Source organism: Stegostoma tigrinum, chromosome 38 (assembly GCF_030684315.1).
Source record: "Stegostoma tigrinum isolate sSteTig4 chromosome 38, sSteTig4.hap1, whole genome shotgun sequence".
Lineage (NCBI taxonomy): Eukaryota > Metazoa > Chordata > Chondrichthyes > Orectolobiformes > Stegostomatidae > Stegostoma > Stegostoma tigrinum.
The window spans coordinates 15,175,656-15,200,141 of record NC_081391.1 but is presented as its reverse complement, the minus strand read 5'-3'; the positions used below and the strand labels follow the sequence as shown (position 1 = coordinate 15,200,141).

Here is a 24,486-nt window from a genome sequence, read left to right as displayed (position 1 = left end):
TTGCTTACCAAGAATCTGTCTATCGTGGCCTTTTTTTAAAAAAAGTTTCCACCTCTGAAAGAAAAAATTGTCTTAAATAGATGACACTGTAGTTTTAAACAATGATCCTTGTTCAGGATTCTCCCACAAGGAGAAACAGCCTTTCCTTCTTCTAGCTCGGCAGATACATGCCCAAAACGTCCAACCTTTCCTTATAAGACAGATTTCCTAGCCCTCATGTTAGTCTGATAAATCTTCTAAGTGAATTCTTGGCTGTGGCATTTTCTCAAAATGTTTTGTATCAATCTTCCTTCAATCTTAAAAATAACATTAAACGTGTCAATCCTCTTGCTGCTTCTCCACTTAACTTCTGCTAAATTTGCTGACATAGCAAGTCATAATTTCCAGCAATTAATTGTATGTGATGCACTTGAGGACATCCCAAGAGAAAGGATAACGTGCCATATAAGTTGCACATTATCTCTTTCTCCGGCCCCTTTTGCTTTTCACAGTCAAGGGACATCTGAGACCCTTTGTAAAATTTGACTTCTCTGATTCTAATCACTTACAATAGCATGTAGCATAGGCTGAATGGAGGACTTGCTGATTCTGTCTCATTGTTATGCCGTACGGTGTATTTCATCTTTTTACACTTAAAACCCCTCAATCACTGAGATTGTAGATGCTGATCCAGGAGTAAAGCGTCTTTGGGATGACTTTTTATTGTTTCCTTCCCAGAGCTGGTGCTAAATTTTCTAACCCAACGCTTGAAACAGAAGGAATTAGCAAATGCAGCAGCCAACTCGATCCAGAACATCTGTGCCATGTGCAGCGATGTGATGACACGGCACATTGAGGGTCTGCTGCAGGTTGCCTCATCCCTGGATGCCCTCTCTATTTCTTACGACTCCTCCATTGGTCTTCTGCGAGGTATAGTAATAAATCTCTTACCATTGGTGAGCAGCATGAAATAGCCATGCCTCATTCATGACATAGTCTAACTTGTGTGAGCATAGCTCTAAATGATGTGAGCAGGCTGCATTTGTTTACGAAAGAGCTGTTTATTTTAAGACCATCATCAAGCAAAAGTAAAATACTGCTATTGCTGGAATTTTGTTTTATAAGTGAGTTTATGGGCTTTGGGTATCACAGGCTTGGAAATATTTGTTACCTATCCCTACCTGCCCTTGAGAAAGAGGTTGGGAGCTGCCACCTTAACTGCAGGCCTTGCAGTATAGGGGCACTTGCAGGCATGTTAGAAAGGGAGTTCCAGGATTCTGGCTGAACGATATGAAGGAACAGCGATATTAATTCAAGTCAGGATGGTGTGTGGCTTGGAGGAGCTCCTGCTGATTATGCAGTTGCCATGCCTCTACCAACCTCTTTTGTTCTAGGTTGTTGAGATTGCCTGTTTGAATGTCAAAGAAGCTTTGGTGAGTTGCAGCAGCGTGTCTTGTCATTGATTTACCTTGCTGCCACTGTGATTCAGTGCTGGAAGGAATGATATTGTTTGAATTTAGTGGATGGGGTGCCAATCAAGTGGGCTCCTTTGTTCTATGATCTGAAATCAAATTAGAATGTGGTGCAAATACTTAACCTAGAAGACAGCACTTATGGAGGGGGAAATATTTCAGTTTGGCTTTTCATCAGAACTCACTCCTGCTCATCATCCTTTGCAGTTGCTTTCTACCTTGCTGAGTATCTGCAGCATTTTCTGCATCATCATTCCCTCAGTCTATTTGCTAAATATTTTCTGTTCTATTTCAGTTTCTGTAGCATTGTTGACCCTAGACTGTGCTGATGTTATACATTATAGAACAAAACTACATGTAAGGTAGCACAGCCTGATGATGCACACAGTTGAATATCTCGGGTTGCTTGCACCATCACCTGTGACAGAATTGTAACCAACTTCACCATGACAGTACGACTCAAAGAGCATTCTCCGGGTTGATCAGCTGTAGAAAGGCAAACTCTAGTTGTGACTGCTGTGTGTTTCTGCCTGTAGAGTTGGATATGAAAATTTCACCTGTTTGATTATTTAAAATCCTAGTTACTGCTTCTTCCCTCCATATGCTGCCATCTGCTGTAACTCAGTCTCTAAGGTCCTGAACCGAAGATTAGCATATTAGCAAGACAAAACCCAAAATTCTCCTCTCTTGCAAGTGTTATCTTCACAAGTGGAGGAAAAGCCTTTTTCTTTGAAAAGTCTTGATCCCAGATAGTGAAGTTTTGTCTTTTTGAATTCCCTGCCCCCTTAAATAAAACTCTTCAGCATTTTGTTAACGAAGTTGGAAATGAATTTGCTTGAGTTCAACATGTTTCTAAATCAACAATATCCCTAACCTAGTGACACATCTGATTAAAAATGAAAGATTCATTAAGCCTGGACTCAAACCTGCAGTCACACTTTCTTTTTCGCTCCTGCCCTCTCATTTTTCCTTCCCAGCTCCATTTTCCAACCTCCCTGATCGCTAACTAATAGAGTTGTCTTGTTCTAATTCTTAATTTTTTTGTTAATTCACAATTGTAGCTGAGGTTAAAATAATTAATTACCTGTGTGCCTTGATGTCTGTATATTATTACTAAGCCACACGATTGCAACTTTGACTTTTGGATTTTTGTGATTAATCCTTACTTATCCTAACACTGCCCCCATTAGCCTCAGGATCCGTGGACAAAGAAACGAGATGAGGGAAACATCAGGTCAGATTCCAGCTCCCGATTAACCTGTAAGGCAGCATTAATGATTCACTAATAATTCCTGATCCACAGAGCTCTTTTAGAGGGCCTGTGCTGCGCAGTGTTTGTGTGGCTTGCCTACATTAGGAATGGCCAGTGGACGGAGACCCAGAAGGGGCTGAGGATGACTCTTGAAGCAATGCATAGAAGGAATCAAGCCCTTAGTTGGTGAAAGTATCAAACCAAGGTTGACTTGAGAAGGAATTTATCGTGATTTGTTTTGTCTTGGGTAAAATGCTATTCTCGGAGAAGGTGATATCAGCTTCCCTGTTGTTAAGTGATGAACGCTCTTATTCTCATCAGGCATCTCCTTGGTATTGGCTCGGATGCCATCAGACAAAATTGAAGAGACCTTCCAGCGCCTTTGTTCCATGCAGGTCACTGCTCTAAAGAAAGTAAGGAAAGTTGTGATTTCTTTTCCAAAATGTTTTTTTATGGGATGTGGGTGTATTTGTTGCCCATTCCAAATTGCCCACAAACTGAATGGCTTGCCTGGCTATTTCAGAAGTCACTTAAGAGTCAGTCTTGCTGCTAAGAGTCTAGAGTCATGCATGGGCCAGACCTGGTAAAGATGGCAGACTTCCTTCCCTAAAACACAGTGATGAATCAGATAGAATTTCATGACAATTGATATTTTCTTGGTCCGATACCAGCTTTCAGTTACAGATGGTGTTGATTGAATTAAACCTCACGAAAAGTCTTGTTGGAATTTGAATTAGTATCCCTGTAACATTGTTGGGATTTGACACAATTCTGGCACAAGGTGGTGGTACAGTGAAGGAGTCCTGTTGGTGACTTCTTAACTCTCCCTTCAGGTTAACTCAGTTGACTGGATGGTTGGTTTGTGATACAAAGTGATGCTAACAGCACGGGTGAACTCCCACACTAGCTGAGATTGCCATGAAAGATTCTCCTTCTCAATTTCTGCCCTCACCTGAGGTATGGTGACCCTCAGGTTAAAGCACCACCAGTCATCTCTGTCCCATGTGAGAACAAACCTGTGGTCTGGTAAGACTATGGTGATGGTACCTTAACTTTACCCATCTCTTTCCTGAAGATTTGGGATCACATTATGGTGTTGTGCATGTGCGGTGTGTTGTGTTGCTACAGCAGTGAGTGTTAACCCTATCACCTTTGTCTGTTTAAAGCTGCTGACATCGGAGCAGACCAACAGCATCTCCGCAGACCCAGCTACATGGTTGGATAGACTGGCAGCAATATTCAGGTATGACCACTGCTTTTTGCCTATGTACCTTTTTTATTCTTTAGGGTGAGGGCACAGCTGGCAAGGCCAGCATTGTTGGCCTTTACTAATTGCCCTTGAACTGGGTGGATTTTTAGGCCATTTCAGGGAGCAGTTTAGAGTCAGCCACATTGGTATGGATCTGGAGTCGCATGTAGGCCAGACTAGGTAAGAATAACAGACTTCCCTCTCTAAAGGACACATCCCTTCAGAAGGAATTAAAAAGAATCATGTCTTCCAACAAACTAACAGTTTCAACTCTGTTGTTAGTGGGTAACAGCCTTACATAGAACGTAGAAAAGTACAGCACGGTACAGGCCCTTCGGCCCACGATGTTGTGCCATGGAATAATCCTAATCCAAAAATAAAATAACCTAACCTACATTCCCCTTAATTCACTGCTGTCCGTGTGCACGTCCAGCAGTCGCTTAAATGTCACTAATGATTCTGCTTCCACGACTACCACTGGTAAAGCATTCCATGCGCTCACAACTCTCTGGGTGAAGAACCTCCCTCTGACATCTCCTCCGTACCTTCCTCCTAACACCTTTAAAACTATGACCCCTCGTGGCAGTCAGTCCTGCCCCGGGGAAAGGTCTCTGGCTATCGACTCTATCCATGCCTCCCATTACCTTGTACACCCCAGTCAGGCCACCTCTCTTCTTCCTTCTCTCTAGAGACAAAAGTCTGAGCTCAGTCAACCTCGCCTCGTAAAACAAGTCCTCCAGTCCAGGCAGCATCCTGGTAAACCTTGTCTCTGAGTGGGAAGACTCTGGCATAAAACCAGAGTAGTTTTGAGGCAGTGCCACATTGTCTTTCACGTGAGATGGAAAACTGAAGCTCTGTCTATCCTCAGGTGGACATAAAAATTTCCATGACCCTCGCCCTGGTTTGACGATCACTTTCTCTGTCAATTGACATTGCCAACATGATCTGATCATCATCAAATTGCTCTTTGTGCATAGCTGCTGTGCACAGAGTTGATTGCAACACTTCAGAGTGCTTCTTTAACTGCAGGAGGTTTTGGGACATCCTGTGGTCATGCAAGATGTGATATAAATGTGAGGTTCTTCCTTTTTAACTGTAATGTTTGCCTATTTCTGGTGTGTTGGACTTTTTCTGAAATAACATATTCTGCATCCACCTCCCACCACCATCTCACTTCTCATCTTCTGTTGCACTGACAGGCATACAAATGCAACAGTGGGAGAAGGGAGGCCGCACCCCTGCCAGAAAGTCATCCAGGAGGTAAGGCAGCCAAAACAAACGTTCCTTTTTTTGTAAAGGAGGATGTTCCGCAGCCAAGACTGAAATAGAAAGTGAAATGCACACAAGGTCAGTCAGCACCTGAAGCAGGATCATGTTCTGAGTGGGAATCATCATCAGAACACAGGGCCCACCTAGCGTGCTAATCCATCACACTGTATCTTTACGGCATTTTCTCATTTCTCAAGGTTCACCTTGTTTGTACCCATCTCCACTTTAAGTCACTGGTTGTAATGGGAGATGGCTCAACAGCACATCTTCTGATCAAATTCTGTTCGTTCCTAATGAATGAATTAGTTCTGAGGATAAAATTTCCTTGTAACTGGAGTAATTACTCCAATAAAGCTAGGTTTGAAGGAGGCTGGAATAAAGAGATGGCCACACATTATATTTTTATTTCTGAGATTTTGCTTTTAATTCGATCGCACTGACAGAATAAAAGTCGCCTCTTTCTGCTGAATCCCAGATGTTGTGGGGTCAACATATAGATTGGCCCCTTTGCTCAGCGCCGAATATGGAGATGGCCAAATAAGGGTGGAAATGCAAGGAATGCTCTGCAGAGGATTCTTCTGAGGTTGGGGCAGATTCAAGAGACGTCTAAGGGATCCTGATGTCACACGTCTGAAGGTATATAATGGAGCTGCATCTGATTTTGCACACTTCATTCAATCACAGTTCCACTCTTTCACATGCTGTATCAGGTCAGGGAGTAGTTTGGTATAATGGGAACAAGGCAAAATTTCTTTGGCTGTAAAATCTCTCACCTTGCATAACAGTTATAATTCAGATTTCATTGAAGATGAGTTGATTTTTTTGATTGCAGGCTAAGTATTGGTGAAAGTGGTTCCCAATGAAAGCTTTTCTACTTAAACTGAAATTCATCAAATCTCTTTGATTGCAGATCTGGCCAGTGATTTCTGAAACACTGTATAGGCACCAAGCAGATAATAGGATGGCAGAGCGTTGCTGTCGGTGTCTGCGTTTTGCAATCAGATGTGTAGGCAAAGGATCCGCTATGTTGATTCAGCCCCTGGTGTCTCAGGTGTGTGTCTGCACCCATATCAGTCTATGTTTTGGCTCTACACTGTGTACGATTAATAACTGGGTATGTGTGATAATTGATGAACCAGTATGGAACACAAACTTTCTCTGAAACATGCTCCAAATCCCAGACAATTTTGGGCACTTGACAGTATAATTCCAGGTTGAAGCTGTAGGCATTTGCTACAAGGATAAGTGCTGTAAATTGCAGGTGTCTGTAAAGGAAAGGAGTATGGATTGGCTTATTTGCAAATATAGGGGAAGTGAGGAAATGATGGTTGGGAAGAGAAAGTGAGTAGAATTGCAAGCAGTTTAAAACCAAAGCTCTGAAACTAAACCGGAAAATTATTGTTTTTTTTGTGGTGCTCTATCTGATTTCAGTTGATTCAACTGTATCTGAGGAGATTTGACAGAGTGGTTGCTGAAAGGATGTTTCCTCTTCTGGGTTACAGTTTAACAATAAAAGCCTCATTTTAAGATGGAATTAAGAATTTCTTCTCTTCCTCAGTGCTCTTGGTTGAAATGGAATGGGGATTTGAGGTTACAAACAAATCTTACTGAATAGTGGGGTAGGCTCGAGGGACTGATGGCTGCTTGTATAAGATAAGGTGTGAGAGTAGGAATTTTTGTGATACTCTGGTAGAATGAACTGTAATTACCTTGTGTGTTTCTTGCTGTCTCTCCTCCCTTTCCTCTACCCAAGATGGTGAGTGTGTACCAGTCCCATCAACACTCCTGCTTCTTGTACCTTGGCAGTATTCTGGTGGATGAGTATGGCAGTGAGGAGAGTTGCACGCAGGGCCTGCTCGAGATGATGCAGGTTAGTTTGCTGACTTTTATGTGCAAACACTTTATCAAAGTAAAGTTTTCTGTCTCAATCTGTTCTTGAAGATCCTACTTCAATTTGACTTAACCTCTTGGTTGTCAGCAATTTTGTAATCGGATTCTGGGTGATACAGATATAGAATTTCAGTTTAAAAGGTTTATGTTAGTTTGGACATGTAAAAATAAAACTGAGAAAGAGAGGACCTAAGGTCACTTCACAAAACATCTATGACCATGTAGTATTACTAATACATTCAGGAACTAGCCATAGTGTGCTGATGCCCTATAGATTATTATTAAGTCAACTACTAGCTACATTGTTATTCAACTCGTTTTATCTAGATTCCAAGGGTTCAAAATCCAAAAGTTATTACCATGCTTCCTGTAGAACAAAACTATTTCCCAACCACCAGCTGCTGACTTCTATTTTTCTGTTTAGGTAGCTCTCTGTGACTGTATGATCACTGACTGACCCTGGGATATAAACCTTTACACCCATTCACCAGCATGCTCCTGCTTCCTTCTGCTGGGAGCTCTCATTGGCAACCCTAATCATTGTCTGTCACCCAGCTGGATTCCTACAGGGGGCATTACAGCTGAACAGTATCTAATTTGATGTCTTTCAGGAATTACTGGACAATATTCGAGACCCCCGGCTGATTTTTTTTCACACCCACACTAGGTCAAGATCATTGAAGTTAACCATTGAGTCTGGTTTTCATAGAATTTGGACAGTATGGAAGAAGGCCATTCAACCCATGAGGTCCATACTGATCCTTCGAAGAGAATCACCCCCAACCCCGGCTTAGATCCCCCTACCCTATCCTCATAACCCTGCATTTCCAATAGCCCACCCACCTAGCCTGTACGTCCTTGGACACTATGGGCAACTTAGCATGGCTGATGCACCATGCACTGTGGGAGGAAATCAGAGCACCCCTAGGAGGCCCTTGGAAATACAGGAAGAAGTGCAAACTCCACACAGACAGAGTCACCCAAGGGTGGAATCAAACCTGAGCCCCGGGTGCTCTGAGGCCACAGTGCTAACAACTAAGTCACCACTTTCAACACTGAGTAGGAATGAAACTGGGAGTCACTGGTCTGTCTATTCCGTGTATATTTATCTGTATGGATAGTGCTGTGTATTGTTAATACATTCGTTCTTAAATGATCATCAGATGCTTTATTGTAATTCTTTCTTTCAGGCATTTTGTGGGCCAACATTCCAGCTGCTAGAACAACCTAGAGGTTTTCAGAATCATCCTGACACTGTGGATGACCTTTTTCGCTTGGCAACAAGGTAAAAGTCAGCTTTCACTTGCAGAGATAAAGGAAAATTCTGCTTTCATCAACTTTTCAATAAATTGTTATCTTATAATGGTTGATGTGCAATAAAAAGTAAATGACATTATGTTCATGAATTTGAGAAGGTTTATATGTGTATCTGTGCATGTGATCTCTTGGAATGAAGGTGATGCTAACACCAAAGATGGAATTGAATCCAAGGGGCAAATTAGTCATGATCTTCATGTTTGGAGGGCCCAAGTGCCCTACTCTGATTTATGTTCTTGTACTTATGGCAAGAATTTGCTCATGCAGTCTTTTTAACATGTGGGTGTCTGTTGCACCTACTGTATGATCTTGGCTGACCAGAACACACTTCTGCTGTTACTGCCTGCCATAGGCATATTGGAAGGACTTGCACATTGATAATTAACTTATTTGACTGTTGTGAACACGCCTTCTTCAGCAGTCAAGTCCTGAGGTGGAACTCAAACCCAGAGTGTTTGGCACAGGTAGGGATGCTATGACTGCATCACAAGCTTATGAGTATTTGGTAGCATCGCAGAATAATGTGTGAAGAGATTCCTGTAATGGTCCCTTGTTGTATCTGATGTGTGCAGCAAAGTAGAACATAGAACATTGCAGTACAGGAACAAGCCCTTCAGCCCACCGTGTCTATGTTGACCATGATGCTGTTTCTAAACTAATCCCGTCTGCTTACTCGTCATCTGTTTCCCTCTGTTCTCTGCCTGTTCATGTCTGTCTAAATGCATCTTACATGTTCCTGTCGTTGTGCATCTACCACCTCATCTAGCAACACATTCCAGGCGCCTGTTACCCTATGTGTAAGAATAAAAAACAACTTGCTTTGCATATCTCCTTTTTAAACTTTTTCCCCTCTCTCCCTAAACTATGCCCCCTAGTATCTGTTATTTCCACGCTGGGAAAAAGATTCCAACTATCCACCCTATACAAGCTTCTCATAATTCTATACACTTCTATCAGGTCACCTTCAGACTCTGACATTCTAGTGAAAGCCTTCCAAAATTGTCCAGCCTCTCCTTACAGATAATTCACTCCAATTTAGGCGCCATCATAGGAAATCTCCTCTGCATCCTCTCCAAAGCCGCCTCATCCACCGTATAATGCGACAACCAGAACTGTGAAATAGTTCTCCAAATGTGACCTGACCAAAGCCTTTTACAATTGCAACATGACGTGCCAACTTTTATAGTCAACATCCTGACCTATGAAGGAAAGCATGCTCTCTGCTTCCTTTACCACCTTATCTACTTGTGTTGCCACCTTCAGCAAGCTATGGATCTCTGTATATATTAATGCCCTGAGGCGTCTGCCCATTTACAGTACACTTTCCTGTTGCATTTGACCTCCCAAAAATATGACCTGACACTTTTTTGGAGTAAACTCAATCTGCCACTTCTCCTTTCCAGCTGATCTATATCTTGTGCATCTTTTTGATACCTTTCCTCACTATCCACAACTCTGCCAATTTCAGTGTTATCTTTCCCTGATCTGCTTACGTAACTGTTCCCCTAATTCCAGCTGACTATTGGGAGACCTGTGGTTTAACCATATTACCATGATTGAACCTTTATTACGCTTAAGTTTGTTTATTCTTTATGTTTCTCGATCCAGGTACAGTTAAACTGTAGAGAAGCTCAGTAGTACAACCTGCAGGTCTGAAGAAGAGAGGCAAGGTTTTACTGAGTAAAAACCAAAAGAACTGCAGATGCTGTAAATCAGGAACAAAAACAAATTGCTGGAAAAGCTCAGCAGGCCTGGCAGCATCTGTGAAGGAAACAAGCAAAGGAAGGATCGCCAGACCTGAAATGTTAACTCTGACTTTTGTTCTTCACCAATGCTGCCAGACCTGCTGAACATTTCCAGCAACTTCTGTTTTTGTTGTTGGTGTTATTGAGACTAGGTTCAGTTACTTTCCTAGTGTTTACATTGAGTTCTAGTTTCAGGGAAAACGTGAGAATAGAGTGGGAAAGTGAAGCCGCAGGAATCAGCCACTAAATGGCTCATCACTTTTGTTTTTGTAGAAGAACATTACTGGGTGTGATCGCAAGACTGAGACTGACATTGTAATCTGAGTTTTCTTGCGAAGTTTGTATATAAGAACATTCTTCTTGTGAGCCACTACAGTCAACATGGGAAGGAGCTCTTGTGATAGTTATCGTAAAAATACTTGAGGAATTTAGTGATGAAGAAGCAGAAGTACCTTTCCGTGTTGGAATGGTTTCTGCATTTTGGAGGAATCTGAAGGTGTGGATATTTCCGTACACCTGCTGTCTTTGATTTTTCTGGGCATTGCAGTTCAGAAATTTGTGGAGTACTTTTGAAGAGAGCGCACCTTGATCTACCTGACAGATTTTGCAGATAAGCCACAATATTATTGAATATCCAAGCAGGACTGGGGAGTACGAACAACTCGTTCCTGCTCCCAATTTCATACATTTGTATGTAGCCTTTTGAGCCCGTTTAGCCATTCACTGAGATTATAGCTGATCTTTTGCTTCAACACCATTTCCTAGCACTATTTCCATGCACCTTGATGTTTTTGGGAGTGTCTATTGAAAACAATACTTTAACATTTCTGTGAAGAAACATGTTGCAGAAGAGTTTCATCCTCATTCATCCAGAAAGAAACAAATCATGAAATTTGGCATTCTTTAGTTTGCCCTGACAGGTGCAAGATGAAAAGGCTTTGGCAACATGTCTGTTTTCAGGCAAGGTACAAAAACTCTTCTGTGAGCTGTTTATTTTCTTCACGTCTTGAATTTTAACTCGTTCTTTGGATTTGATAATGTCAGTCATTTGTACAAGTAGTTTTCTTCCAGTGCTTCTGATCTCCTGCACTTCAAAGTGGTTCACCCAAATGGACCAGGGGCCACGGGGCGAAGATGAGAATAACAACTTTCCATCCACGCACAAGTAATCACAATAAATTCTCATATAGACATCTGTTGCCTCCCAAGTATGTATCTTCTAAAAATATAAATTGAGCAAGTTACCACATCACAATAACAAACTTCTTGCTTTCCCAGGAAGTGTTAGCTGCTGGGAAACTCTTAAGTTTTGGCCTCTGTGGGATCATGGGTCACTGAAGAATCTAAAATTATTTGATACTAATCAACTGATGCTTATGGAGCAGTTTCTGAAAGGATGCCTGCAATTATGTTTAGTGCTCTTAACCCTTGGCTAACTGTCTAGTTAAATACAATGCAGTGTTTTTTGGGAAGTTCCTAATGCTTGCATCTAGAATTAGAAAATTAATTCAGTCTGGCACTTTCAGATTACTTCGGCTCATTTAATTATGTGTTATTTAATATTCTGTCTTTTGGCTTGGTTACTACAAAGCAGTGAGCAACTCTGAATTTCTCCTTTGGTGCCTCAAAATGTTGAGCCCAGAGATCAGCACTTCTAAGTGACAAAACACTTTTGTACATCATATCAGCACTGTTTCAGTCCACATCATTTGGCCACCGTGTCACCCCCTCAGTAAAGCCACAGTCTTGTCTTGGGTGAATGGCCATGCATTGACTTTTCAGTAGAGACGATGTGATCTTGATATAATTAGAAATCTTTGGATTTGTCCTGTCCACTGTTACTACACCCCCGGAATGTAATGTGATCACCACAAACTAACAATCAAACCTAGCCCCTCCGGGCCCATGTTTCAATGACACACAACACAGTGATCTGTTGAAGAACTGATAAGATGTTCATCAAATTCAATAAGGACTTGTATTGATCTAGACCCTTTGACGTAATGACCTGTCCCCAAGGTGCTTCACAAGACCATGAGAAAAACGAAGCATGACACCAAACGCAGTGAGATTGTAGTTCCACTAAGTGAGGGATTGATCAGAGACATAGATTTTAAGGAATATCTTTAACGAGGATAGCAAGGTAGAGAAAGACAGAGGTGTGGATTGTAATCTTAGTGATGTGGATTTTATTGTCACTTGTACTCAAGTACTGAAGTGTATGTTGTTGCCACAGATGGTGCCATGTTAGGTGCAAAGTAATAAAAGAAACAAAGTTGAGGAAGTTAAGCATTACCTTCATAGAATAAGTAGAAAAAAAAGAAATAAGGTAATAGTTAACATTAAAGACCTTCTTAATATCAAACTTCTTAATATAAACTTGAATTCCAGAGGGAATTCTGGAGCTTGGACCTTAGGCAACTGAAGGCTCATTGCCAGTCATGAAGTAATTTGATCGAGGTTGCAAAAGAGGTAAGAATTAGAGAGCTTGAGGTGTCGGAGGGGTTTGAAAGCAAAGTTTTTAAAATTAAGATGTTACTCAAATGAAGGCCACTTTAGATCAGTGAGCATAGCAGCAGTGGAGAAATGAGACTTGCTGCAGGCCAAGACATGGGCAACAAGCTTAGCATGACCTTGAGTTTATGGACTTCAGTTGTTAAAGCTTGTTAATTTTGCTGTAGCACTAATGAAAATATAACTTACTCTCGTATAAGTTAATGGCTAGTGAAATTAATAATGTATAGCTTCATTGTGGTTTACGTATTAAATCTGCTGCCGGAATGGTAGTGTGCTGTGTAGGCCATTAGATCCTGCTCTCAGTCCCTGGTCTGTACTAATTCATTTGGTCACCTTGCGGATGGCTGTAGGTTAGTTCATTTGCCCATGGTTGGGCTAAGATGGTGAAAGATCAGCCAGGGCTCGTTCTTTATCATATGAGAAGGGGAATGGAGTGTAATAGCAGAACAGCCTTGCTAAAACTATACAAGGCAGTAGTCAGACCACAAACTGAATACTGTCAACCACTTTGGTCCCTTATTCTGGGGAAAGGTATGTTAGAGGCAGACCAGAGAAAATTCACTTGGTTGATCTTGGCTATGAAGGGACTGTTTTATGTGGCAAGGTTGAGAACATTGGGCCTGTGTTCATTGGAGTTGAGTAGAATTTGAGGCGACTTTATTGAAACCTACAAGATTTTTGGGAAAGGCTGTTTCTCCCTTATAGACGAGACAAGGACCAGCGGACATAACTTCAGAATAAGGGATCACACATGTCAGGCAGAGATGAGGAGGGACTTCTCAGAGCGTAATGAATCTGTGGAATTCTTTATCACAGAGGACTGTTGAGGCTGGTTGGTTAAGTATATTCAAGGTTGAGGTAGATTTTTAATAAGTAAAGAAATTAAGGCGTATAAGAGGAGGCTGGAAAATGGAGTAGATGATTATCAAATGAACCATGATCTCATTGCATGATGGAGCAAACTTGTTGGGCTGAATAGTCTACTTCTGTTTCTGCATGTTATGTAGAAGACGTTGGGTTATGGGGAGGAACATGTCGCCCTATGATGACGTCTATAAATCAACTGCCTGCTGATGCACTCAGTAGAAATGCATGAAGTAACTTAAGCGTGGCCTTTAAGACTAGGCTGCAAGAAAATTTACACTTTGTGTACAGGAACAAAGAACATGCAAAGAACTAATAACGTGTAAAATAGTTGCCAAAATTATGTTTTTCTCTGCAGATTCATTCAGCGAAGTCCAGTTGTTTTGATCCAAAGTCCAGTGATGTCCTTAATCATTCGATGTGCATTAACAGCAACAACACTGAACCACCGTGATGCCAACTCTAGTGTGATGAAATTCCTACAGGATCTGGTTCATGTAGCAACAATCAATAAGGTGAGTTTGAATATCCACCCAAAGGCACAAAATGAACATAGTTTCAAAAGACAATCTCTGTTGGTTGGATTCCCGCTCTGGCTCCAGAAGTAGAAAGTTCAGTGGTTCCACTCATGACTTTCATAATCAGTAGGCAAAATCCTTCCTCCAAGCATATTCTGTCTGACCTGTGCTGTGCAGGAATGGCTTTCTTTTCCTTGTCTGTTGTCATGTGGCCACTCATTTGTGCATCGTAATGGGGGCATTGCTTCTGCTCAACTCTCTTGTTCACTGTGCACCGTGTTCCCAATTGCACTCTTCCAAAACCTTTTCCTGTTGCAACCCCATTTCGAGTCTTGAAACTTGCTGCGACCTCTTGACAAGAACTACATGAGCTACAAGATGAGGGGACCGCCATTGCTGCCTCTGAACTCGTGACCCCATTTGGAGTTCTAATCCCCATTAGTTGAACAACCCGGCAAGAAGTGAACATTTGGCCCAAACTTCAGGCATTTGATAAGGTTCCCCATGGTGGGCTCATTCAGAAGGTCAGGAGGAATGGGATACAGGGGAACTTAGCTGTCTGGATACAGAATTGGCTGGTCAACAGAAGGCAGTGAGTGGTAGTAGAAGGAAAATATTCTGCCTGGAAGTCAGTGGTGAGTGGTGTTCCACAGGGCTCTGTCCTTGGGCCTCTACTGTTTGTAATTTTTATTAATGACTTGGATGAGGGGATTGAAGGATGGGTCAGCAAGTTTGCAGACGACACAAAGGTTGGGGGTGTCGTTGACAGTATAGAGGGCTGTTATAGGCTGCAGCAGGACATTGACAGGATGCAGAGATGGGCTGAGAGGTGGCAGGTGGAGTTCAACCTGGATAAATGCGAGGTGATGCATTTTGGAAGGTCGAATTTGAAAGCTGAGTACAGGATTAAGGATAGGATTCTTGGCAGTGTGGAGGAACAGAGGGATCTTGGTGTGCAGATACATAGATCCCTTAAATTGGCCACCCAAGTGGACAGGGTTGTTAAGAAAGCATTTGGTGTTTTGGCTTTCATTTACGGGGTATTGAGTTTAAGAGTCGTGAGATCTTGTTGCAGCTCTATAAAACTTTGGTTGGACTGCACTTGGAATACTGCGTCCAGTTCTAGTCGCCCTATTATAGGAAAGATGTGGATGCTTTGGAGAGGGTTCAGAGGAGGTTTACCAGGATGCTGCCTGGACTGGAGGGCTTATCTTATGAAGAGAGGTTGACTGAGCTCGGACTTTTTTCATTGGAGAAAAGGAGGAGGAGAGGGGACCTAATTGAGATATACAAGATAATGAGAGGCATAGATAGAGTTGATAGCCAGAGACTATTTCCCAGGGCAGAAATGGCTAACACGAGGGGTCATAGTTTTAAGCTGGTTGGAGGAAAGTATAGAGGGGATGTCAGAGGCGGGTTCTTTACACAGAGAATTGTGAGAGCATGGAATGTGTTGCCAGCAACAGTTGTGGAAGCAAGGTCATTGGGGTCATTTAAGAGACTGCTGGACATGTATATGGTCACAGAAATTTGAGGGTGCATACATGAGGATCAATGGTCGGCACAACATTGTGGGCTGAAGGGCCTGTTCTGTGCTGTACTGTTCTATGTTCTATAATCGAGATTGTGGAAATGACGGTGTTGCAACGTCAGAAATACTGTCTTTTTCTTTCAGTGTTAAATCTGAGTATCTCTTTAGGCATCCATAACATGATCCTGCAGAGATATTTGAAGGAAGGTGAATGTCCTGCTCATGTATATTCCTTGGCCAATACCTCCAAAAACTGAAAGAAAAAGCAGCAATACCTTGGGAATCTCAGGAAGTCTGGCAGCAGCTGCAGAGAGAAAAAGTAGAGACCACATTTCATGCCCATTGAAGAGTCAAAAGATGAGACACTGGACCCAAAATGTTGACTGTGCTTTCTCCATCTATTTTTGTTTTTGTATCAGATTTCCAGCACCCACAGTTAGAGTAATGCAACACAGCAACAGACCTTTGGTCCTGTCCATCCATGCTGACTTAGTTTCCCAAACTAAACTAGTTCCATTTGCCTGCATTTGGCCCATATCCCTCTAAACCTTTCATATTCATGCACCTAGCCAAATGTCTTTTACCACTTCCTCTGGCAGTTCATTCCACAACGAACCAACCATATGAAAAAGTCACCCCTCAGTTCCCTTTTTAAATCTTTCCCTTCTCACCTTAGAAATATGCCCCTTAGTTTTGAATTCACCCACCCTCTGGAGAAGAGCTTTGCTATTCACCTTAACCATGCCCTTCATGATTTTATAAACCTCTATAAGGTCACCCCTCACCCTCCTGTGATCCAGTCCTTCTAATTCAAACCTTCCAGTCCTGGCAACATCCTGGTAAAGTTCTTTGTATGACCACCAAAAACCAATTTAGGTGATTGTTGATTGTGGGCTAGGAACTCTCACTTAGCTATAAACAATGATTTATTAGCTGTGAAGGACTTGGCAAAGCTGGTAACTGTGTAATTCCAAGTTTGCTTTTAACAACAGGGGGAAAAATAGTCATTTTCTTCTTTTTTTGATATTGCTAATCACTGAAACTTCAGTGTCTACTCAACTCTCCTTAAAATCACTCCTTGTGCCATAATATCTCCTAGCGTAGCTTGGTGTCAAATGTTGATGGGCTGCTGCTGAGAAGCAACTTGCACTGTTTTACTATGTTAAATGTGCTATATCAATGCAAGCTGTTGATGAAGTTGATGTTCTTACATATAATGGTTAAAGCCTATGGCCTTAAAGGGGCAACTCTGGTTAGTCGTATCAGCAGAATCATGCATCACATCTGATGTATTGTATTGCGGTCCTTTTCAAATCAACATGTCCTCTGATGCTGCGTGAATACAGCCAAATGTCAACTAAAGCTCCCTTAATCATTAGACCGTATGGTAACATTGTACTTGTTGGCACATATTTAGCACAAAGAAGATTTTGAACTCCGGAAGAACCTGGTCCATGGATTTCTTGGAGAGAGTGGAGCACTGCTTGTTGCACAGCTTGTGCAGGCGTGCTGCTTCTACCTCGTACCGAGTATGCTGGGCAACGTGGCTGATGTCATGTGGGAACTCCGCATTTTTGACCGGAAGGTGTGTATTGGGAACCAATTGGTCTAATTCACATAATGCTTGTTACTTTTTCCTGGCTGTTCTTGAAGGCATGATAGGTTAATGCACTGTAGAGCTCAATAATCAGTTACATAATCTGCACTCATTAACCGTAATGAAAATTTGGCTGCAGGGCCAAGTTCATAGTCATAGAGATCTACAACATGGAAACAGGCCCTTCAGCCCAACTTAGCCATGCTGCCCAGTGTTCACAATTAACCTAGTCCCATTTGCCTGCATTTGGTCCATATCCCTCCATACCTATCCCATCCATGCACCTGTCAGTATGTTTCTTAAATGATGAAATTGTACTCACTTCTGCCACTATCTCTGGCAGCACTTTCCAGTCTCCCTGTTAATCGCTATCTGATTTGACATGTTGCAAGTACATATACATGGATAACAGGTAAAGAGACACTATGGTTGATGCTGTCTGTCCAGATGATCAAAGTATCTGGAAAGCATCAACACAATGTCGACTATTTATGCTTAAAGTCTAGCGTCCATCCGACTATGCCTTCAGCTCAACGTATTATCCATTGAAGGAAAGCGGCTCATCCATTCATGTGACAACAATTTCTAAGTAGTTGTTTCATGGGAACTGGGCATCATTGGCTGTATGAGCATTTGTTGCTCATTCCCAATTGCTTTAGAGAAGGTAGTGATGAGCTGCCTCCCCTTGAACTTCTGCAGTGCATGTAGCATAGGACACCCATAGTGCTGTTGGAGGGACAGTTCCAAGATCCAGCCATGGTGAATGAACAGGGGTATCCTTCCAAGTTAGGATGGTGAGTGGCTTGGAGGGGAACTGCAACTGGTGGTGTTCCCCACACCTGTTGCTATTGTCCTTCAATGTGGAAAATATTGATGACTTCTGATGTCCTTCACATGATGCATCACTTGTGGGAGTTGGGGGAATCAAAAAGCCTGCTGGATTAGGTATGGCAAGGTGATGGGTACAGTGTCAAGATGGATAGGTGGGGTTCAGGTGTAAGTTGAACCATGATCTAACTGAACAGAGGAACATGCTTGGTTTGAATGTCCTGAGAAGGGTATCACTGAACTATATATTTTATGTTTCTCTCAAACACCATTGATTCAACAAAATTGCTGCTGGTAGTCATGCTGGCATGGACACAGTTTCTGGTGAGCAGGTAGGTAACTCTCGCACTCCAACTTCGTGGCCAGTTTGGGTTAGGATGGCCAGTATTATGGACGTTCACCTGTTTGTCACGGAGTTGCTGCAGCAGTTTGAGTTCCTATCATGTGCCTGGTGACTGTAGACTGTGGAATCGCTAGATAACATCCAGCTAAAACATTGCAAGCTCTTGTGAAGCCTGTCTGCAATATTATTCATACATATTCCTCTGAGTGCCTGCCAGGTTATCAATAACCTGTTTTGTTTTCTGTGTTTGTGAAAGTAGACATTCTGTGGGTGGCTGGAAGATGCTCTCAAAGCCCTCCCGAAGGAACTTTCGGCTGGAGCTATTACAGCTACAGAGAAGCAGATGACAGAGTTCCATAAACAGGTCATGTGGTAAGTGCAAGTGCTCCTAACTAGACATAAATTAGATAAGATCAGTGATGTTATTGTCTCACACAGACCCTGCAGTAGATAGAAAAGAGAACTTACAGATATATAGGTTTCTCACTATTCAACCACCCCGAAGGTTATTTAGTTCTATTTCTGTGGTAATGTAGTGAAATGCAGCGACCAATTTGTACCTACTGATGTCCTATAAATAGCTAAATCTGTTATAGTGATAACTGCTGGATAAATATTGGCAAGGGCACCAGAAATAGCCAATGATCTTCAAATAAAGCTATGATGTGATTTATAACATGCTTGAAAATTTTCTTTAAAATCTTATTCAAATGCACACTGATGTAATAAGCTGAATGTGAAATGGGCTTAGCAGTACTTTTACATGTAATTGTATCTTCATGCCTCCCTGTGGACAAATTTGAGTTTATTTAGCACATGGCTGAGTTATAACTGAGCGGTACTTGGTTTGATATATCACCAATGATGAAATACCAACCGTAGTGACATCGGGATAACTTGTCACTGTAGTACAGAGGAGGTGCTGCAATGTCAGAGATGCTGTCTTTTGAACGAGACAGTAAAAGGAGGCCCTATTTCCTCACATGAAAGGAAAAGAGCACAGTACTGCTTCAAAGAAAAGCAGCATGTTACCCTTGGTGTCTTGGTCAATATTTATCACCAACTTATCATTATAAATAGGTTGTCTGCCATTATGAAATTGTTGACAGTTTACAGTGCAAAATTGGTCACCAACTTTCCTTTATTGCAACGGTAATGATCCTTGGCATCAGAAAGTCGTAAGAGCACAGAAGAGATTCACAGAAATGGTTCAAGAGGTGAACTTGGAGAAGTTAAGGCTCTTTGGCGAAGCAAAAGTTGAGAGGAGATTTGACAGATATTCAAACTCAGTCTGTTAGCAGCCAGGGAGACTCCTAATGCCACGACAGTGGGGTCTGGACAGAGTAGATAGGGTAAAACTCTGCCCAGTAGTGAAAGGATCAAAGATGACAGGGCACAAACCTAAAGTAATTGACAAAAGAAGCAACGTGAAATAGGAAAAATCATGTTCTCACACCAAGAGTTAACATTGGGAATGCACTGCCTGAGTGTCTCTGTGTTCAGTGATTCTACTAAACCAGCCTCTACCACAGAGTTATCTGAAAGTGAGGAATGCGCAGTGATACAGAGAGAAGCAAGAGAAAAGGCACCAAATGAATTGCACCTCAGAAAGCAATGGGCCAAATGGCCCCTCGATGCACTGTAACAATTCTGTGATGCTTTGACTTCCAAGTGTGTAATTGGCTGTAAAGGACTTTGGAACATCTAGTGGTAAGCAAAGGCAGTCTTTCTTTTCACTTGAAACCCCTACCTTTTCAAAAAAAAATGTCCAGCTTAAACATGCCACCCAGTTCATTTGATCCACATAAAAACCAAAAGAAATGTAGATGCTGTAAATCAGGAACAAAAACAGAAGTTGCTGGAAAAGCTCAGCAAGTCTAGAGTTCTGAGGATGGGTCACCGGACCCGAAACGTTAACTCGACTTTCTCTTCACAGATGCTGCCAGACCTACTGAGCTTTTCCAACAACTTCTGTTTTTGTCATCTAATCCCCATCTGGGTTAATACTTTATACCAGTACACAATCCTTCTCCCAAACTAAGTTAGATGATCAGCCATGATCATAATAAGTGGTGGATTAGGGTCAAAGAACTGTGTAGCCTACTCCTCCTGTTTTCTGTGTTTTCATAACATTAATCTGTTAGGATACATTGTAATACATCTCTGTGGTTGGAAGGTGATGACTTGAAACAAGACCTTCTGACCCTAGAGATAGGGACAGTATCACTGTGCCATCAGAACTGTAGAATATCCAGTTACCTTTGACATAACTCATGGCTACATTTTGTAACATTAAAGTTATCATATAAGGGCAGTTTTAAAGTTTCAGCAATCGAGTTTTAGAGAGAAATTTTTTAAACATCAAATAAAGCTCTCTACTCTTTGCTCTTCCTGCAGTGCTGAAGATGCTACAATGATCGGTTGGTCCCTGATGGAATTCTCTGGGTTCTACAGGTAACACCATGAAGTCACCAAGGAGAAATGATGTAAGTCTGACCTGTAGAAACCGCCCGTGGGGGGGACACGCATTCTCCCACGTCAAGAGTGATGAAAGGACATGGGCTAGGTGCCTAGGTTGTCCAGTACTTGGGAGTCAGCCGAGGAAGGACATTTACGTTCTGCTTCCTCATACTGCTTCGTGGTATTAGGAGTCTCCCTGGCTGCTAACAGACTGAGTTTGAAACCTTGAAGTTTTCACTGACACCAGAGCTGCTCCTGAGCTCTTTGCCAGCTGGGTCTAGCAGCAAGCTAGTGCATGGTCTCCAAACAAGCAGGCAATAATTTTTCAAATGCACTCAGGTTTAGAAAATTGATGGGCCTAGGTAATGAAAGTAGGAATAATCACTTCCTGATCTGCTGTTAACCAAGGGCATGGATATAAAGTAATTTTCAGAAAGATCAGAGGAAGATTGTGTGATTTTAAAAATAATTACTCTGACTGTAGGTGTACAGAATTCACTGCTGGAAAGGATGCAGAAGCCCTCATTGCAACTTAAAATGAAAAATTTGAGTATTGAGACCAATAGGCATGTGGGCCAACCGCAAGAAGGTGAGATTAGAAGTTGGGTGGCTCTTTTGACCAAAAGGGTAAGGTGAACCAAAAGACCTCCCCAACTGTAAATCTCCTGTTTCTGGAATAATTTGAATCCCCCTTTTAACATTTTCTTCTGTAAAGGTGGGGAATGCTTTAAATGAATGTTCCTTAAACCACCTGCCTCCCTTATATTGTGTCAGAACATGATCAAGCTGCAATGTTTTAATCAGTCCTGAGTTATCTCTGACTCATTGTGACAGCCTTCCTGCTGAGCAGCCGACAGACTCAGTCTGTTTGCGCTGCTACGGCTGTCACTCCCCTCGGCTGAGCATTCTGTGCCAACTCCCTTGTGTTTTTTTTACTCTTTGAAGACAACCCACAGAAGGCAGCTAGCAGCAGTGTTTGTGGTCAGTCCCTGTGGCCAGCCTGGGTGGAGAGCAACACCGTTCCGAACTGCTGCTTCGACCATTTAAATTCCCAAACAAATGAGCTGTCTTCCTGTCTCCTAGCACGCTCAGCCGTTAATGATGCCTGGATATAAACAGAGGCAGCATCCAGGAAGCTTAATAAATATTAATTTCAGAAATGGCCAGCTTGTTTTCTTGTACAGTTTGAATCTCATCCAAAAGTATAAGGTTTACAAGAAAAATAAAGCCACCAATCGCCAGCTCTATATTGCAGGCTGTCTCGTTTTAACACGAGGAGGAATCCCTGTTCACTGACACACAAGTTGTGATTCGCACACACGTTCAGTATGATTAAATTGACTGTTTGCTGTGGTTCAAGGCTGCACAGACTAGGAACATCCCTAAACCAGTGCCAACTCAGCTGATTCACAGTAGGGGTTGTGGGGTGGGCCTTGGAAAAGCAAAATAATTAACAAGATTTCCTGATCACTATCCCCTTGAATAAAGTTTGCAATTGTGCACGTCTCACTGGGTCCGTGAGTGAGAATAGCATAAGTTCCATTTCTCAAGTGTCTTTTTACCAATTATCCGTTTAGCTTGTAGAGAATTGAAGTGAAATTGTTCACTTGAAGAGCATCAAAATATAATTTAAGTTCTGAGCTGTATATATGGATCTTGCATTTTATATGTGACCTATTAGATGCCATATTTAATGTGTTTCTACTTTGAATTCTTTTTATGCAATCTTGTAAGAAACATGAGATGTGGGCTTTCCCTAGAATGACATGGATCTGGTGATGTGTCAACTTGCTGTGCTCACCACCTTCATTTGATAGGTGTCTCATACTTTGCCCTAGTGGCCATTTTTCATTTGACCCAAGTTAGGTTTTGGCAAAGGTACTCAACTGTGAAAACATTAAGTCCACGTTCAATCAAATTCTCAGCTGATGCCAATGAGCATGCAGTCTGCATTAGGGAACCAAAGGTACTGACTGATTTTCATTTCTTTCCCCAATATCCCTGACTCAATATTGATCACTTGCAACCCTCACTGATACAGAACCTTTGGTGAGAACAACTAACAGAGTTCAGGGCCAAGTCCGATTGGTCAAGCTGAATTGGACACTCCTTTTATCAAGCAAAGTTATTGAGGAAGATGTAGATAACACCTGAGCTTTCACCTGTCCTTCCCTCCTATAATGATTCCCCTCCATGCACTTGGGTTTTTGTTGAGGCTGAATGGCACACAGAGGTTATCCTCTCTGTGCTGGATGAAAATATACATCAGCCTCAAGTAGGTCATCAGTAGGCTGCTGCCTGATCCCATTGTATCCTTCACGTTTTGAGAATCTCTACTACTGCCTTTGCACATCCTGTCGGCATCTCAGCCTTACACTGAGAAGTAATTAGACAATTCTTGTCCCTTGACTTTCCCATTAAACCATGTTTAAAATAGTCCCTAATTTGGCATGTGCATTTCGTTGACAGGTAACATCTGTCCAAATCCCAATTAGGGTGGCACGGTGGCTTAGTGGTTGGCACTGCAACCTCACAGTGCCAGGGACCTGGGTTCGATTCCGGCCTCTGGCGACTGTCTGTGTGGAGTTTGCACGTTCTCACCGTGTCTGCGTGGGTTTCCATCGGGTGCTCCAGTTTCCTCCCAGAGTCCAAAGATGTGCAGGCTAGGTGGATCGGCCATGCCAAATTGCCCGTAGTGTTCAGGGATGTGTGGGTTATAGGGGCATGGGTCTGGGTCTGGGTGGGATGCTTCAAGGGGCGGTGTGGACTTGTTGGGCCGAAAGGTCTGTTTCCACACTGTAGGGAATCTAATCTCATCCCAGTCAATAAAATCACATTAATAATAAAATGTGAGGCTGGATGAACACAGCAGGCCAAGCAGCATCTCAGGAGCACAAAAGCTGATGTTTCGGGCCTAGACCCTTCTTCAGAGAGGGGGATGGGGAGAGGGAACTGGAATAAATAGGGAGAGGGGGGAGGCGGACCGAAGATGGAGAGTAAAGAAGATAGGTGGAGAGAGTGTAGGTGGGGAGGTAGGGAGCGGATAGGTCAGTCCAGGGAAGACGGACAGGTCAAGGAGGTGGGATGAGGTTAGTAGGTAGATGGGGGTGCGGCTTGGGGTGGGAGGAAGGGATGGGTGAGCGGAAGAACCGGTTAGGGAGGCAGAGACAGGTTGGACTGGTTTTGGGATGCAGTGGGTGGGGGGGAAGAGCTGGGCTGGTTGTGTGTGTGGTGCAGTGGGGGGAGGGGACGAACTGGACTGGTTTAGGGATGCAGTAGCGGAAGGGGAGATTTTGAAACTGGTGAAGTCCACATTGATAGCATATGGCTGCAGGGTTCCCAGGCGGAATATGAGTTGCTGTTTCTGCAACCTTCGGGTGGCATCATTGTGGCACTGCAGGAGGCCCATGACGGACATGTCATCTAGAGAATGGGAGGGGGAGTGGAAATGGTTTGCGACTGGGAGGTGCAGTTGTTTGTTGCGAACTGAGCGGAGGTGTTCTGCAAAGCGGTCTCCAAGCCTCCGCTTGGTTTCCCCAATGTAGAGGAAGCCACACCGGGTACAGTGGATGCAGTATACCACATTGGCAGATGTGCAGGTGAACCTCTGCTTAATGTGGAATGTCATCTTGGGGCCTGGGATAGGGGTGAGGGA

At 42.7% G+C, this 24,486-nt stretch overlaps 1 protein-coding gene across 4 annotated transcripts in view; it reads left to right on the top strand.

The window, feature by feature from the left end:
* Positions 1 to 24,486, top strand: part of LOC125446977 (transportin-3-like) — a 57,706-nt gene that overhangs the window by 27,217 nt on the left and 6,003 nt on the right. For all 4 annotated transcript variants that reach the window (XM_048521033.2, XM_048521036.2, XM_048521034.2 and 1 more), the window contains 11 exons: positions 718 to 909; positions 3,025 to 3,116; positions 3,870 to 3,946; positions 5,152 to 5,212; positions 6,132 to 6,272; positions 6,975 to 7,091; positions 8,302 to 8,396; positions 13,913 to 14,069; positions 17,021 to 17,188; positions 18,631 to 18,743; positions 20,769 to 20,857. In XM_048521033.2, the coding sequence (XP_048376990.1) occupies positions 718 to 909; positions 3,025 to 3,116; positions 3,870 to 3,946; positions 5,152 to 5,212; positions 6,132 to 6,272; positions 6,975 to 7,091; positions 8,302 to 8,396; positions 13,913 to 14,069; positions 17,021 to 17,188; positions 18,631 to 18,743; positions 20,769 to 20,829 (1,274 nt within the window). In that variant the 3' untranslated portion in view covers positions 20,830 to 20,857. The remainder of the gene's footprint in view (positions 1 to 717; positions 910 to 3,024; positions 3,117 to 3,869; positions 3,947 to 5,151; positions 5,213 to 6,131; positions 6,273 to 6,974; positions 7,092 to 8,301; positions 8,397 to 13,912; positions 14,070 to 17,020; positions 17,189 to 18,630; positions 18,744 to 20,768; positions 20,858 to 24,486) is intronic.